The following is a 15,529-nucleotide window of genomic DNA, read 5'->3' on the forward strand; positions in this document are numbered from 1 at the left end:
CCATTAGAGGAAAAGAAGAGATTCTCCACAGACAAAATAAAGCATGTTAATCTTTACTTTGCCGACACTGTCCCGACCGAGAAATAGTCCCGCACTTAACCCCTCATAGAACGGCTAATTGTCATTTTTACACTTTGGTTTTTGTACGGATTAAACAAAATAGATATAACGTGTTAATTAGTCAGCTTTAGAGGTGTTGGTTGTGGATTTATTTTAACTTTCTGACAGAGTTGGCTCGCTGTTTCCAGTCTCTGTGCTAAGCCACGTTAGCCCACTGCTGGTGCTAGCTTCATATTTACTGAACAGACGTGTCAGTGGTATCAATATTGTCTAACTCTTGACAAGAAATCGAACGACGTCTTCCACAATACACTGAACTTTTCTTTTAATTAGACCCTTTTGATATTGCACAGATGCAATACCTAGATTTACAAGTCTGTAAAACGTATTTTTTTGTTATTTCAACATCACTTTTTATTCTTAACTTACTGAATTATTTGATTGTTTTGCCTCAAGACAGTTATTTATTTTTTTTCTTTCTCCATCTTTAGCTTGTCCTGTCTTACCAGGCATCTACCACTGTGAGGCACTATGAGGAGGCTGCTTTGCTAGCATGGGATGCAAGACGGACAATTAATCAAAACAGCAACATGCAGCAAACAACCTGTTTTGTTTTTTTTTTTCTACGCATTTGTACAATACTCATATAACACGATGGATCGGTCATAAATCTATCACTGATGTCTGAACTCAAACGGACCAAGAACTGAACCTCGCACACACACACACACACACACACACACACACACCCACACACACACACACAGGAGGACAATTTTCCTACACCTTACCGAGGACGACAGCCTTACTTCATTTCGGTTACCTATAATCAACTAAAGCCCCCCCACCTTCCTCCGACCTTCCTGAATACTACCGCCACCCACCCAACAACTGCACGATCCCCCCTGCTTCTAAAAAGACTAAAAAAAGACAACACTTCTGATTTCCTGGTGTGTTTAAATTGACTGTGACTAGGCTGGGATGACGACGCTCTTATGATGGTACAGTTTTGTCCAGATGAGTCTCTGCTCTGGCCTCGTACTGCCCTGTTCTGCAGTCTCTCAGCATTCATGGTAGCAACGAGAGGCTGCAAATCACAGCATCTTCTTCTTGTCAATTTAAAAAACAACAACACTGTGTTAAAACATGGCACTATCCCTTTTAATACCTTCTTTTCTTTTCTTACGGTGCAAATAGGACAATTAGTGCATTTGTGATACTTTTTGATAGACAGGGGTTGACTGATCACGAGGGATCCCGACATTGTTACAACCAGAGGCAAAAAAACAAAGAGAAATACCACCCAAACAATTACACAAGCATATCGAGTGTACTGACATCGGTTTCACGTTTCACAATTTTGTTAATGTAAACAAAAACATCCTCAACGCGATTTAATTCATCTCGAGTATATTAAAGAGCCTCGAGCACTATTTTGGCGCACATTTCCCAACATAGCATCTTATTATCATGATTACATGGGTAGGTATCCGTGCTGTTTCACACCGATTTAGAATTAGGTACAGTACATGCAAAGTATGTCACTTGCAAATAAACAGCAGTGAAAAGATTTAATTCCACTACATTAAAAGAGCCAAATCTAAGTGTTGCTCTGGTGTCGTGTTAATGCGAATGGATTTGTTATGCTAAGAACATGACACAGTTTTAAAAAAAATAAATAATAATAATTTCCCTCCTGCACTGTGACTCAAAAATGCTCGTTGTGGAGTCGACACGTATCTGTGGGTTCTCCCCTGTGTGCACTAACGACTGTGCGTGCTGTATGCCTTGTTTCTGTCTGTCCTCATGGGAGTTTGGACTGTTTCGTTACATCACTGTCCACTGTCCTTGTTTCTGTGTGCTGCAGGAGAAGTGAGGTATTGAGCTCCTCTCCAGAAGACAGTGTGGCTGCAGACTGACTGTTGAGATGTAGCTGGTCTGTGTGCGGTACCGTGGCTGTGTCATTGCCACTCTGTTCTGACTGTTAACTGTTAGCTTCCACTGATGATGCATGTTGGCAGTGTTTTTTTGTGTTTTGTACCCTTTGATGCACTTGGCCTGAGCAGTCTTTGTATGTACTGTAGCAGTGTCTCGTCTCTTCTCACTCATCTGCCATTTGCTTTTTATGTTCCCTCTTCGTTACACACCAATACAGCGATTCATCTTCATCCCTCCACGTTTCCATTGTCGTCATTTCCTCCAACATTTTGTCACGTATGTTCTTCCATTTTGTGTGTCACCAAGACAACCTGCTCTAGTATGAATGCATAATGTAAAAGCATTACACTTTAATGAGCAGCAGCTATTTAAAGCAAGTTTTGGTGGCATGTTATGGCTGTGCATGTACCGGTCTTTTTAACATTGGTGTTTTCCTTGTGTAGCTCACCCCAGCGTTCAAGTTTCCGGATACCAAGCTGTGAGTTGAAGGGGAGCAGCCGATCTGAGTGTGTTTGCGTGTGTTGAGTTTAGAGGGCAGAGCAGTGGAAAAGAGATAGAGAGAGAGAAAATGAGAGGTAAGCCTTACGCAACATGCAGGGCCAAACCAGCGCTACTCTGACATTTAGATCTCACTCTGTATATCCCCCTGCTCCTCCACTGCCCCTGAAATGAATCCCAACACACAGATGAAAGGTAACCCACATCACTGGCCAAACAGGACCGGTGTATCACTCCTGTCTTGAGAGGTCAGTCAGTAAAGGTCAAGTCTTATTTCCTGGCCTCCATGTGACTTTCTGATCTTGTCATGTAGGTACTGTAATGTTTAGAGCACTGTAGACCATTAATGATATAGACCATTAATGAGCATTTCTATTGATTCAGGTCTATTGGAGATAGTAACTGGGAATTATTAAGGGTTAACAGAAATGTAACAAAATGTAGAGAGAGAAAAAAAGAAAAACTGTACCAGCATACAATGCTTTGCCCATGTTTGTGGACAGAGTATGGTTTGTCAAAGAAAATGTGATACTGTTTCAAATTTCAAAGCAATATTATATTAATGAAATTAAATAATACAATTATAAAAGAATCCCTCTCATGTCTGTTGTCACCATTGATTTTGTTTTATGGTTGTATAGTAAAATACAAAGAAACATTACACCAGCTGTTGAAAATTATAACAAATACAACAACATGGCTAATTATTGTACAATTATACTATCAGTGTTTCCCCTGCAATAGAGATTAGTGGGTGGTGCAACTTCAATCTCAACAAACGATTAGCCCCAGTTTGTGCTTATATTACATTCAAGTCACAGAGCTAAGCATCCGACTTTCCAAAGTGCCTTATGATGTTTGAAAAAAACAGTTATTGCTGTGTTGATGCAGAATCCTCTAAATCTCTTCTAACCATTTAGATAAAAAAAAAAAAAAAAAACTTTGATTCATGGTTTGTCGCAGGATTAAAAACAAAGTTGTGTCTCTTCTAAACCATGGTGGTAACCACGGTAGCAGGAAAGGTCCTCGCTTGATTTGTACGACACTTTTATATAGTTCTTTATAATAATGTTACTTTCCATTATATCATATTTTTGTAGACAGTAACACGTTGGGCAATAGCAGATTTCTGGTGACCTGGATTAGGGAATCAAGTTGCAGTTTGGGAAACAGGTTAAAAATCTTTTTCATGTTGCAGCAGATTAAATGTTATTTTATTCATATGGTTGGAGGGTCTTTGAGGATTCTGGAAAATGCTATCAAAAACAGTGTGAAATGTTGTTAAAAGACCTTTCAAAAGATTTCTAGGCATTTATCTTTCAGAACATGCTTACCTGTGTGACCTGTATGTGCAAATTTAGCATGTTTTAGCCCGTTTTATGAATGCAAATCCCTCACGCTTACCATTTTGCAAATTATACCACAATGTTTTCAGAACTGTTTATGTATGTTGGCTAGAATTCCAGGCATCCATCGGTGTGTATGTATTTCCATACTATATGAAAATATGCCAGCTGACTCTTGCTTGAGGATTAAAACTTTGTGTTGCTTCATCAGTGAACATCTAGTCTGAGAGATTTTCAGCGTTACATAATTTTTCTGATGTGATTTATACTGTTCTTATCACACATCACAACAATAATGTAACACAAAGTGAATACAAACTTCATGTTCACTGTGATGCATTATGCAACATAAGCAGGAGTCTGGTATATGGTGTTCATACTGGAAGTGCTGGAAATGAACATAAACCAACGGCTTCCTGGAACTGTTGGAACAATACATTAAATCTTGCATGGTGCCTGTATTACCAGCACAGTTCCTTTTATATTTATATATCGCTTGCAGCTGGCTGCTGCACAGATATCCCAACCGTATGAAAATTTGGCATGTAAAGGGCATGTAAATTGAAAACACAAAGCAAGCAGATAACAGGCTCTCTCTTAGTTTCAGTAATATAACATGTGATGCATCCCAAACAAAAGCTATCTCAACCGTATCAGTTGTTGTAATAAACTCTCAAACTATAAAATTACAGTTAATCAATTTGGTATTTATTTACAAATAACCACTGTTTCACACATCACCGCCTCTAATACCCACAACTGTAAGGAAACATTGATTATAGTTTTGGTTTATAATTACAGAAGGATAAAAGGAAAAAAAAAGTGCACACTGTCTTTGGTAAATTACGCTGGGTTCAGACACGAGTCGGAAGCGCTGCCAGATTGTGCTCCTCTGCTTTTTTCTAATCACACATGGAGCTGATTTTAATAACCTCATGAATTAATAATGTTTTTAATGTGTTCCTGGATAAGCGGGATGTTGCTTCTTCTGCGACAATGAAGTTAAAAGGATCATCACCTTGTGTGATCTGCAGGGAGGGGCTTCTCTTTTCCCTGTGTGTGTGTGTGTGTGTGTGTGTTTCTGCTCATCTATCTCTTTTTAGACACAACTTACAAATATGTGGAAAAAGTAAGTGATACTATTTCTAATAAAGATTGGTCCCTCCAAGAGGTTGCAACTGCAACAATTAGCGTTAACTCAACCGATCACTGTGAAAACTGCACTTTTGTCCAATCAACACGACCTTTCCGCAAATTCATTGTTCCTTGAGCCATACGTCATCAAAAAGCACAAATTTCTCACATGTCACATGCAAAAGTTGCTTTAAATTTTTAATAATTTAATTTATACTTTTGCAATTTTCACCTCCTCTTGCAAGGAGCCATGCCTAAAAAATGGCAACGCGCATCGCACTTTTTTAGAAAACCTGCTGTGAAATCAGTCATTTTAGAGCGCCACAAACACACGCTTGCAAAATCCTGGAGGGACTGAACAGTGAAAGGGCAGATTTTGAAATTTCCTAATGTGTGGGGAAAAAAATAAGGGGAAAGGAAGTAGGCAGCAATGCTTCTGCCTCCTGTCTGAACCTGGCGTAATACATAATTGTCTGCAAACATAAAGATAACAACAGAAACCAGCTACATTTTAAAACTGAAGTACTATTTACAAACTATTAGCATAATCTTTGGTACTTTATACTTTTCCTGAGGGTGTTTATCTTGAGTGAAAATGAACAAAATATTTTTTCCAGCCTATTCAAAAACAGTTCAGAATCACAATCAATCTCTTATTATGACTCATACTAAGTTTTCTATTACTCAATTTGTTTCACGCAATCGATTACTCAAGCGTGTGGTTTAGATGCATTATATTACTAATGCAATAATAATTCAGCACTTTCTTGATTACCAAACTTTTTCTTTCCTGCAGACTCTAAATGTGTTTCCCTCAAACATTCTCATTCTCTGTATTTACACTCTACAGCTACACATTCAGCGCCAAAATGTAGCTTATGTAACAGTCACTGGATGTTGTCTGGGTCACCCTCAGCCTAACGCGAGTCCTCCCCCGTCTCGGCCTCTCCCGGTGGGAACAGCAGTTTCCTGAGGAGGGGTGCGTAAAAGGGACCGAAGACCGTTCGGTTGAAGTGGACGATTCGCCCAAAGGCCATCCCCAGCTCGGCTAGCTCAGTGCTCACCAGCCTGAGGGGAGCGGGCAGTTCTGGACTCCTTTTAGTGGGGCCGCCCTGCAGCATGGCCTGGAGGAAGCCCTGTACCCTTTCTCCTATGTTTGATCCAGACAGGGATGAGGGGGTGGAGGGAGAGAGATGGAAAGAAGTCACATTCAAGTTTAAAAACATGCATGTGGACAGATACAACCCAAACCAAATGACAGTATAATGCATGTTACTCCTTTTGAGTGGAAATGGTGCATCCCCAACATGTAAGCTTTCTATAGATTAAAATATACTACCATATCTTAATCAAAATGTCTAGTCAATAAGTCTTGAAGGGTTTATCAACGTCATAATTTTAACTAACTACTACACCCTTAAAGGTCAAGTGTGTAGGATTTGATGGCTAGCTAGAGGTGTACTTGAAGATCACAACTACCTCACTTCATGCTCCACTTCCAAGCACAAAGGAGAAACTCTAATGGCTGCAAAATGCCCAAAATACGGTATCTAGTGTTTGGTTTGTCTTTTCTGGGCTACTGTAGAAACATGGTGGTTCAACATGGTGGACTCCATAAAATGCAACCCGTGGTGTCGGTAGATATAAAAGGCTCTTATACACTAATGAAGACATAGTTATGGATATTATATTCCATTTAATAGCTAATAGATCCTCCTAAATGTTACTCACTGGACCTTTAAATTTAATGAAACATAACAACCTGAGGTTATGTAATTTTGGTTAGTTGTTACTATTATTATTATTATTATTATTATACTACTAAGTTCTCTGACATGTGAACATACAGTGTTTTCCCAGATGTGCTTTAGAACTGAAACGTTTTAGCTGGATTTAAAGCTGCAATAGATAACTATTATAAAATAAAATAAAATAACTTATTTTCTGAATCTGACAAAAGTACATAAGACAAATATTCTGTGAATAAAATCCGGTTCCTCTGGCTCCTCCTACTTCTCCTAATTGGCGGGCCTGAACAAAAACAATCAGAGCCAAGATAGATAGAAAGACACTTTGGGTTGGTGGCTTGAAGTTAATTGATTGTTGAGTCTCATTCCCAGCACCAGTATTTGAAGACCCAGACATGAGACTCAACAATCAACTATCTTTCTTGGCTCTGGTTGTTTTTGTTCGGGCCAAGCCAAAGGAACCCAATCAATTTACAGACTATCTGTCAGGATATAATGAGAATTTTCAGCAAATATGCCAAAAAGTTATTTTAGTAACATGTTCTAAACTTTAAAGTAAAAACATAACCACCCCCAATATCCAGAAATAAATACTTTAACTTAAATCTAATACATGGATTTATATCACCCCCCCCTTTGTGCTTCAATGAATCATCTCTCGAGCCCTCTTGTGCTCAGCCTGACCTATGAGTGTGCGAACAGGGTTATTGTGCTTCCACAGCTCAGATATTTGTCCTTTTAGCAGATCCAGGCTCTCCTGAGGCAGGGATGCTCCTCTCTGGCCGCTCAGGGCTTCGGTCACCTGCTGCAGAACAGTCTCCCCGAGTCCCAGCAGCGCTTGCTTCAGGTCAGCTTCCCTGCAGCACCAGAAAACCAGCATTAGACAAATTACCAGCAAGCTTCATTAGAAGTGTATTTGGTCTCAGGCCTATGAATTTACTCGTTTGTATGGGGTGTTGAGCAAAGGGACTCATGTAAGTCTATAAATAAGGGTTCTCAAAAGAGATTTAGATGAAATAAAATGCCATTTTAATAAAGGTAATTAAGGGAGAAATAGCCTGTGCTACATTTTATTGCAGCCTGGACCAGAGTGTGAGCAGGCTTTGAATATCACAAGCTGCTGTTCCACATTTATCCACTAATCATGACGGGGCTTCTCTTAAACAGAAAGAATGAGGTTAGTTGGATCCGTTCTGACAAGCTAGTTGCCTCCTGTCACCTCCATTGGTTTCCTTCTCATACAATACCTGTTCCCCATGACAGCCAGTACATGCATCACCAAATCCTCCTCTTACCTGGTGTGACTGCCCTCCAGCAGGGCAGCGACGGACTGCCTGAGTTTACCTACAAACCCCAGCAGAGAGAAAATGGCGCCCCCACACTGAGCGTTGGTCAGGAGCAGCACCGATGCCTCCAGGACCAGCATCTGGAGCTGCTGGCCCAGAGCGTCCAGACGGGCTCGGTCCATTAGCACAGTCTGTGTGTGGAGGTCAGGTCAGGGTCACGTGTCATATGGTTAATCACAGGGAATTTTCAGTAGATATATGAGCTTTCCTAAAGAAAAACAACAGCTATATCTAGAAGACAACATAGATAAAGTTTCACTGGATTTCTACAACAGTGATACACAACTAGAGGTGAAATTGAGCTAAAAGTAATGGATAAATGTTTATAACATTCAGCTTCAGCCACTCCAAGTGGTAGGAATGCAACTCCAAACCACCTAAACACTGAAAGCTCAATTATAAGACAACATTATTCTAAGCTAACAACAATATCTACTTTTCTATAATTAATAGTGTTAAATAGAGTTTAAAATCTGTTTAAATAAACACGTTTGAAACATGCCGGGTGATGCTGATGAAGGGTTACTTGAGTACATCTGACAGGGCTATGTCAGTACGTCAGACAAATAAAGGTTGGGAGCCACTGCTGCACGATGCTACATGAGCTCTAATGTGTTGTCAGATGCTTTAACATGCAGCAGGGTGAGGAGAAGTGTGTAGGGAGACTGAACATTCCCTGATAATCAATAAAATATCACACAAATGAAAGCCGAAGTGTAGTGTGATGTAATTTTTGCAGGCTGCAGCTGACCTCGGGATATTTCTGGTCTTGCGAGTCCCAGTGTAGCAGATGCATGTAGGCCCGGTTGAGGACAGCGGTGGCACTGATAGGTCCCTGACTGTCAGGACTGGGAGCTCTGATGGCCGATGCTTCTTCTGACATTGCTGCCTGAAGCCACGCGGTGGTTTTGTCCAGAGAAGCTGGAAACAGTAAAATATATGTGACAAAGATATATTGAACACATAAAACAACAGTTACACATTGATTAAGCTCAACTGCAATGCCATTGAAATAGCAGAGAATTCAGACTTAGAGCAGTTAAACACCTTTGTTCCACTGTCACAGCATCAATTAAAAAGGTCCAGTGTTTAACATTTAGGAGGATCTATTGGCAGCAATTGAATGCAATATTCATAGGTATGTTTTCATTAGTGTGAAATCACCTGAAAATAAGAATTGTTGTGTTTTCGTTACTTAAGAATGACACGTTTATAGCTACATGTTGAAGCGCCATGTTTGTACAGTAGCCCAGAACTAGATGGCACTAAATCAAACGGCAACTTCCGTGGCTGGGAAATGAAGCCAACATAGAAGTAACAAAAAGTGCAGTTCCTCGAACGGCTACTTGAGGTAATCTCCATAAGCCCCCACATTAAAATGCCAAACTTTACAGTATGTTTACAACCTGGTACAGACAACAGTTTTGGTCTCTATAGTATAATAATAATATCCCTGTTCATGACAACTGTATGGAGGGTGAATTTTTATATTTAACTCACCCATTTAAATTATATTAAAGCTCAAAGTTAAGCATAATTAAGGGCATGGCTGCTTTGAATGACAGGTGCGTGCCATCACGGTTTGGTACTGGTTTCAGTAACCAGACTTCTTTAAGCCCGTCTCAGCTCCTCCCACACTCCATGTATTTGCCACCGGAGCTAGAACTGCCAAGATGGCGACGGCCAGAGCCGACCACACTGAGCTTCTGAGCTCTTCAGAAAACAGAGACTATTTCAGTTTTTAATTATACAGCCTAAGCACTAAATCCTACACACTGGACCTTTAAGTGTATCTGTACCGAGATGAGAAAATGACAGATGAACATAATGTAGAAAACTACCCTACTTATTAACCACATAAATCAATGTGCTGACTAGATGTAGTTTGGAGGACACTCAAATTAAAAAAAGGTGGAAAAAATTGATATTTAGTACCACAGCTAACTTGACTATGTCAGCACGGAGGACCCTGTCACTCTGCCAATGACTCTGATTAGCCAGCTGCACTTAAGACAGAATAGAGTTCACTGATTGGCCGTCCAACTCCGCACCCGATCTATGAGAAACTGAAAAATGGCAGGATGGTGCTTTAGAGCGACCAGGGTCAAAATCTGCTTTAATTGAAAAGTGAAATATGTAACGACGATACGATTCGCAGTCACAAAGTCACCTTCGCCGTTTATCACTCACGCTGTAGCGGTCGGGTTAGAGACTGAAACGCCCTTCCTCACCTGGCTGCTTGTCCAGAATCTGCTGGAATTTGGCCCTCTCGTACTGCACGGCCTGCTGCAGGAGGTGAGGCCTCAGGCTCTGGATGGTGAAGTTAACCATGTCGGTCTTCATCAGACCCAAGACGCGGAAGATCTCCCTGAGGGAAGGGCAGGGGAGATAATGTTGGGTAAAGAGAAGAAGCACCACGAAGACATTATACAAATAAGCTAGTCATTTTAAAAAAGCACTTGCTAGTAGTTGCTAAGAACTGAGGGAAGACTTAATAAATAAACTTGACACTACTGACATATAAAAAGATGGACGACATGACAGAGCTCCTTAAGTGAAGCCAAAATTGCCTCCATGTTAGCAGATAGGACAAATACAAATAATTGTTTTCATTTTAGGTAGTTCTTATCACACTGATTGGTTTTTATTAGTTATTTGATGCTATAAAAAGGGGATTTCACGTCATGATTAACAGCTGAACCCTGCTCACGTTTGAGTCAACATGAACATCGATACCGCGGCGCCAACTCCAATCACTACTGTGCACACTCTGGCTCCGAATGACGTCGGCAGGGCAAGATGGCAGCAGCCGTGTTCGGGATATTTTGGCTTCATTTTTGTGCAGTTGGAGGAAGTGGAGACGCGTCGTCCATCTTTTATGTCAACAAATAACAGTAAGTGTTTTTAAATGTTTATCTATTAGATTATTATATTTTAGAGAGACTGATGTTACCTCTGCATTAACTGGGGCTACATCAAAGTGACAGGCCTGCTAACAAGAATATACGTAACCTGCCGCACTGTGGCGGCTCCAAATGACAGTGAGGAGTACTGTGAACAAGATGTCAGTAAACTTCAAACAAACACACATTTTTAATGAACTGAAAGTCAAAAACTCTATTAAGCAAATATAGAGTATTTACTGTATTTGAGATCTGATGTAATAATGTGGTTTAGCAGTGTAAGTGCAATGTGTAGAGAAATACAGTTGGCTACAGACACTGGACTTAAGTCAGACAACCTTTATATATATATATATAGTAGAGACAAGCTTTGTCTGTGAAGGTGATGCCCCTCACCTCAGGAGCTCCACAGGCTCCTTGAGGTCCCTCAGTGCCCTGATCTCTTGGTCACGCACAGGTGCACATAAAGAAGCCATGGTGTTGATGATGTATCCTGCCAGTCTGTGGAGATCCAGAGCCCCATGATTAACCTCCTGCTGGATCAGCTCCATGTCCAGCACCTCGTCCAGCTGGGATCTCAGTCTGACGTGACCGGGCAGCAGCAGGGACAGAAGCATCTAATAGTAAATATAAGGCTGCCTTTAGTGTAGTTCACATACAGAATATGTTTTCAGTTTATCCTTAAAAGGTTCATGTGGTTTAGTTTTCTTTTCCTCTGCACAAATAAACAGATATATGGCAGCTCAATCTAATAATATAATCCATATTTATATCAGGACCGGCGCAAAAACCTTTAATTCACTGAAAATAGAATCCCTACTAGAGCTCGACTGATGAATCAACAGGCTGATGTAATTGGTGTTACTTGTAGATATTTTGGTATCGATGAAAAACAAAATGCAGTTTATTTTTCATCTGCATAACATCCCGCTCAGCAAATACTGTAACTGCATTACAATTCTTTAAATTACTAAATATATTTCTTTATGTTCAGCCTCTGATATTATATAGGCTGATACATCTTCATCTGACTTTTTGAGCTCTCAAACATCAGTGTTGGCCTAAAAAACGCAGCGTTGGTCAGACTCTGATAGACAGATAAAAAGAAGTTTGACATTTTGGTAAATTCACTTAATAATTAAGATTGATACCACCGGAGTCTTGTTGTCACCACGAGGTTGCCAGGCAACCGGAGGAGACTCCAGGATATGACTGTACCTGGCTAAGAAATAGTTTGGTACATAACCCCCATAACACCACCGTGTTTAAACTTTGTTTTTTTACAGATTAAAGGTCAAGTGTGTAACATTTAGGAGGCTCTATTGGCCGAATGTATGTTTTTATTAGTCTATAATCAACTGTACATAGGCATTGTTGTGTTTTTGTTACTTTATAATGAGCCGTTTACATCTTCCTTCCATGGAGTCCATCATACTGAACCGCCATGTCGCTACAGTAGCCCAGAACAGACAAACCAAAACACTGGCTGTTTGCGTTTTTTGTGCTTTTTACATTCTTTGAGTTTCTTCTACATGCTTTAAAGGGGAAGGTGAAGCGAGGGAGATGTAATCTGCAACTACAGCTGCTAAATCCTACACACTGGACCTTTTAAACACACAATATATAATATGTTAATTAGGGAGCTTTAGAGGTGCTGGAAGGTGTATTTAGTTAACTTAGGACACAACCAGGCGAGCTGTTCAATACCCTCAATAGACTAGTATTATGAGTCTTCTTTTATTAATCAGTGATGTCTTGTAAATGTAAAATATGTAGAGTTGTTGTTTCACCTCTAGATGTTATTATTACAAGCCTGCCAATGTTTTCTATTTATTTTTCTGTAAATAGGAGATAGCTATAATGAAGTCTGGCATCACAGACTCTAGGCTGGCCATGTGTGTCTGTGTCATTTGTCCAAACTGTATACATGGTCAGAGGTCTCTGGAGACCCTCTTCCTACCACTAATGCCTCTGATCTGATGCCACGCACACTTACACTCTTGACTTCCTGGAGCAGAATGACAGCATGGTTGTAGTTCGGAGGATCACTGTTGAGCTGCTCTTGAAGACTGTCCCAAAATGCTCGATGAACAATCTCTGTCACTCTGCCCTCCAGGCTACAGAAGGGAAAAAAAACAGTTCAAAAGCAGCTCAAAAGGAGACTAAACTCTTAATTAATTTTGGAAGAATAACCAAGGTCACTTAAGCCGTGGTGGAGTGTTTTTTCTTGCCTGTCTGTGGAAGGGCTCTGGGGTTTGAAGCAGAAGTCTCTGTTCACCACTATCTCATGCGCGAGGCTCAGATTGGAAACACAATTTTCCAGCTCCATCAGACTGGATAATGAGGCGGTGGGTGGGCTCCCTGACACCACAGACAGGACACACACACACACCCACAGATAATTAAAACTGCCATGGTGGTAATAATTCAATTACTAATGCTCCCAGAACGTGCCTGAAAACAATAACTGCTGTAAGAAAGCTTCTTACCCGTAGGAGAGTCAAGTTTTTCCAGACAGGGAAGGTCAGCAGGGGAATCTTCAGCAGCCTCGTCCCTTTGATTTGGCATTTCGGTAACAGTCTAGACATTTAAATTACACGGTGACGGATAAATTCAACAGAGCTTGGTAAAATTGGTCATTTTATTTCTTATTATATGTGTCCAATAAAAAAATATGAAAGAGCTGCAATTACTTGTAGATTACGCAATTACTCAAATGACAGAAAATTACTCAGAAATGCCAGACATGATAGTTTTTTACTGCTTTTCTTTGTCGTTTGTTAGTCGACTGAGTCTCTTTGGGTTTTGGACTGCTGGTCAAATAAAACAAGACATCTGACTACATCACCTCAGGCTGTGGGAAATACTTATGACAGGCATTTTTCACTTTGTCTAGCAATTAATAGACAACATGATTAATTGAGACTAATCAACAGTGAAAATAACTCTTAGTTGAAGCCCTTAATATATTACAATTGATCAAATGTACACACAAAGTGATTTTACAATCCAAAATAAAGCAGTGGTGGAAGTCCTGAAATCATAAATACCACAGTATTCTGTAAAGTTTAAAGTTTTACATGTAATGTAAATGGTACCAAAAGTAAAATGAGTTATACAGAATGACTCATTTCACAATTATGTAGCTACATAAATGTTTTATTATGGTATTATAATTACTAATGCCTTCATATATATATATATATATATATAAAGGTGGGGCTAATTTGAATTAACTTTAAATACCTCTAACTTAAATTCATCGTATTTGTTGATTATATTTTCTATTCTTAACTAATCTGAAACTTTAAAGTAACTAGCAGTAAAGTAATCAAATAATAGTAGTGGAGTAACGTTAGCATAAAGTAGCAGACACTGTAAATACAGCTGCCAACAAATGAGTTAAAACACAATTTAAAAATACATAAATGACAATATAATAAATAAAGGCTACAGAGGCTAACTTACCTGTTGTCGGTATTTCGGTGGCGTTGTTAAAAGATGACGTACATTCGCTGACTGGTAACAATGTATCGTTCCACCGTTTAAAAGATGCGTACAGCAACAACGTCAACGTTCCAGTTCAAACCTGGGCGAAACCACTCCAACAGAGTTATGGGGGGAGTTTAAATGTGACTGACTGTGTTATCGATTAAAAGTGAGATCTAAAGCTGTGTGTGCGACCGTATCGTGATACAGAATCTGCTTATAAAATGTATTAGATGTTAACACTGCGAGGCAGCTCACTCATTTCGATATTTAATACAGAAAAAGACGACGGATTCATTTGGTTTGTCCCGTTCTCAAATCAAAACAATGGGCGTGTCAGTAAGCGTGTGTGCTCCTCTCCGCCCCTCCGACTGTACCAACAGCTACAAACACCGCAGCTGACACACCTCTTCCGCCATTGTAGTTCAGTGGCAACACAATAACAAGTGTCCGGTGTGTTTTCTGTCAGTGTCCCATTGTTTGAGACATACAGCTCGAAATGTTTCCTCATCAACCAGGAACGTCGAGTAAACTACTGTACAGAGGATGAACAGTGAACAGTGTGTAGAAAACACTCCAAACCCCTTAAATAAATACTGTTTACATTGTATTTTTCTAGGTATTATTTATACAGCAGTTCAACTCAACTACAATTGTTTCTAAAATCTCTTTAGCGTTTAAAAGACATCCCCTCTCTTTACTTCTGCAATCTTAAAACTCATTACTATTTATTTCATTTCTGCCAGCAATACTGTGGAATATGGAAACACTTATGTTATGATTTACATTTACTTTGTATATATTACTATATGTAGATGCCTATACATTCATTTCTATTGTGTATACTGTGTTAAATATTGTATATAAATACTATTCTTTACCGTCATGTGAGTGGAACAACTGTGGTGAACAAATTTCCCCCTGGGGATCAATAAAGTATTTCTGATTCTGATTATAGATTGATTTATAGATTCAGTTCTACATTCATTTTACATTACGCTGTCTTGTAATTGTTTTAGTAAAGTGGTTGTACATCCTTTAGTAATAATTTAATAAAGATTATTGTA

At 39.6% G+C, this 15,529-nt stretch overlaps 2 protein-coding genes across 9 annotated transcripts in view; one reads left to right on the top strand and one right to left on the bottom strand.

The window, feature by feature from the left end:
• The window catches only part of anks1ab (ankyrin repeat and sterile alpha motif domain containing 1Ab), a 40,770-nt gene extending 37,682 nt beyond the window's left edge, over positions 1–3,088 (top strand). For 5 of the 7 annotated variants that reach the window (XR_007886352.1, XM_051413671.1, XM_051413670.1 and 2 more), the window contains one exon: positions 552–3,088. Coding sequence is in view for 6 of the 7 variants with exons in the window: in XM_051413671.1 (XP_051269631.1) it covers positions 552–585 (34 nt within the window). In the remaining variant the exon portion in view is untranslated. The remainder of the gene's footprint in view (positions 1–551) is intronic. The other 2 variants (XM_051413672.1, XM_051413674.1) reach the window with 1 other exon arrangement.
• A 1,440-nt stretch (positions 3,089–4,528) lies between these two features.
• LOC127371079 (T-complex protein 11 homolog) lies at positions 4,529–14,592 on the bottom strand. Of its 2 annotated transcripts, XM_051413681.1 has the most exons (10): positions 14,442–14,592; positions 13,463–13,553; positions 13,205–13,334; positions 12,970–13,090; positions 11,370–11,590; positions 10,302–10,438; positions 8,822–8,991; positions 8,020–8,201; positions 7,409–7,581; positions 4,529–6,126 (listed from the first exon to the last, which is right to left on the bottom strand). In XM_051413681.1, exons 2-10 carry the CDS (start codon positions 13,539–13,541, stop codon positions 5,894–5,896), a joined length of 1,446 nt encoding a protein of 481 aa, XP_051269641.1. In that variant the 5' UTR covers positions 13,542–13,553; positions 14,442–14,592; the 3' UTR covers positions 4,529–5,893. The 2 variants fall into 2 exon arrangements, with proteins under 2 accessions (XP_051269641.1, XP_051269642.1); XM_051413682.1 differs by lacking the exons at positions 12,970–13,090; positions 13,205–13,334; positions 14,442–14,592.
• Positions 14,593–15,529: the final 937 nt, after the last annotated feature.

Source organism: Dicentrarchus labrax, unplaced genomic scaffold (assembly GCF_905237075.1).
Source record: "Dicentrarchus labrax unplaced genomic scaffold, dlabrax2021, whole genome shotgun sequence".
Taxonomy (NCBI): domain Eukaryota; kingdom Metazoa; phylum Chordata; class Actinopteri; family Moronidae; genus Dicentrarchus; species Dicentrarchus labrax.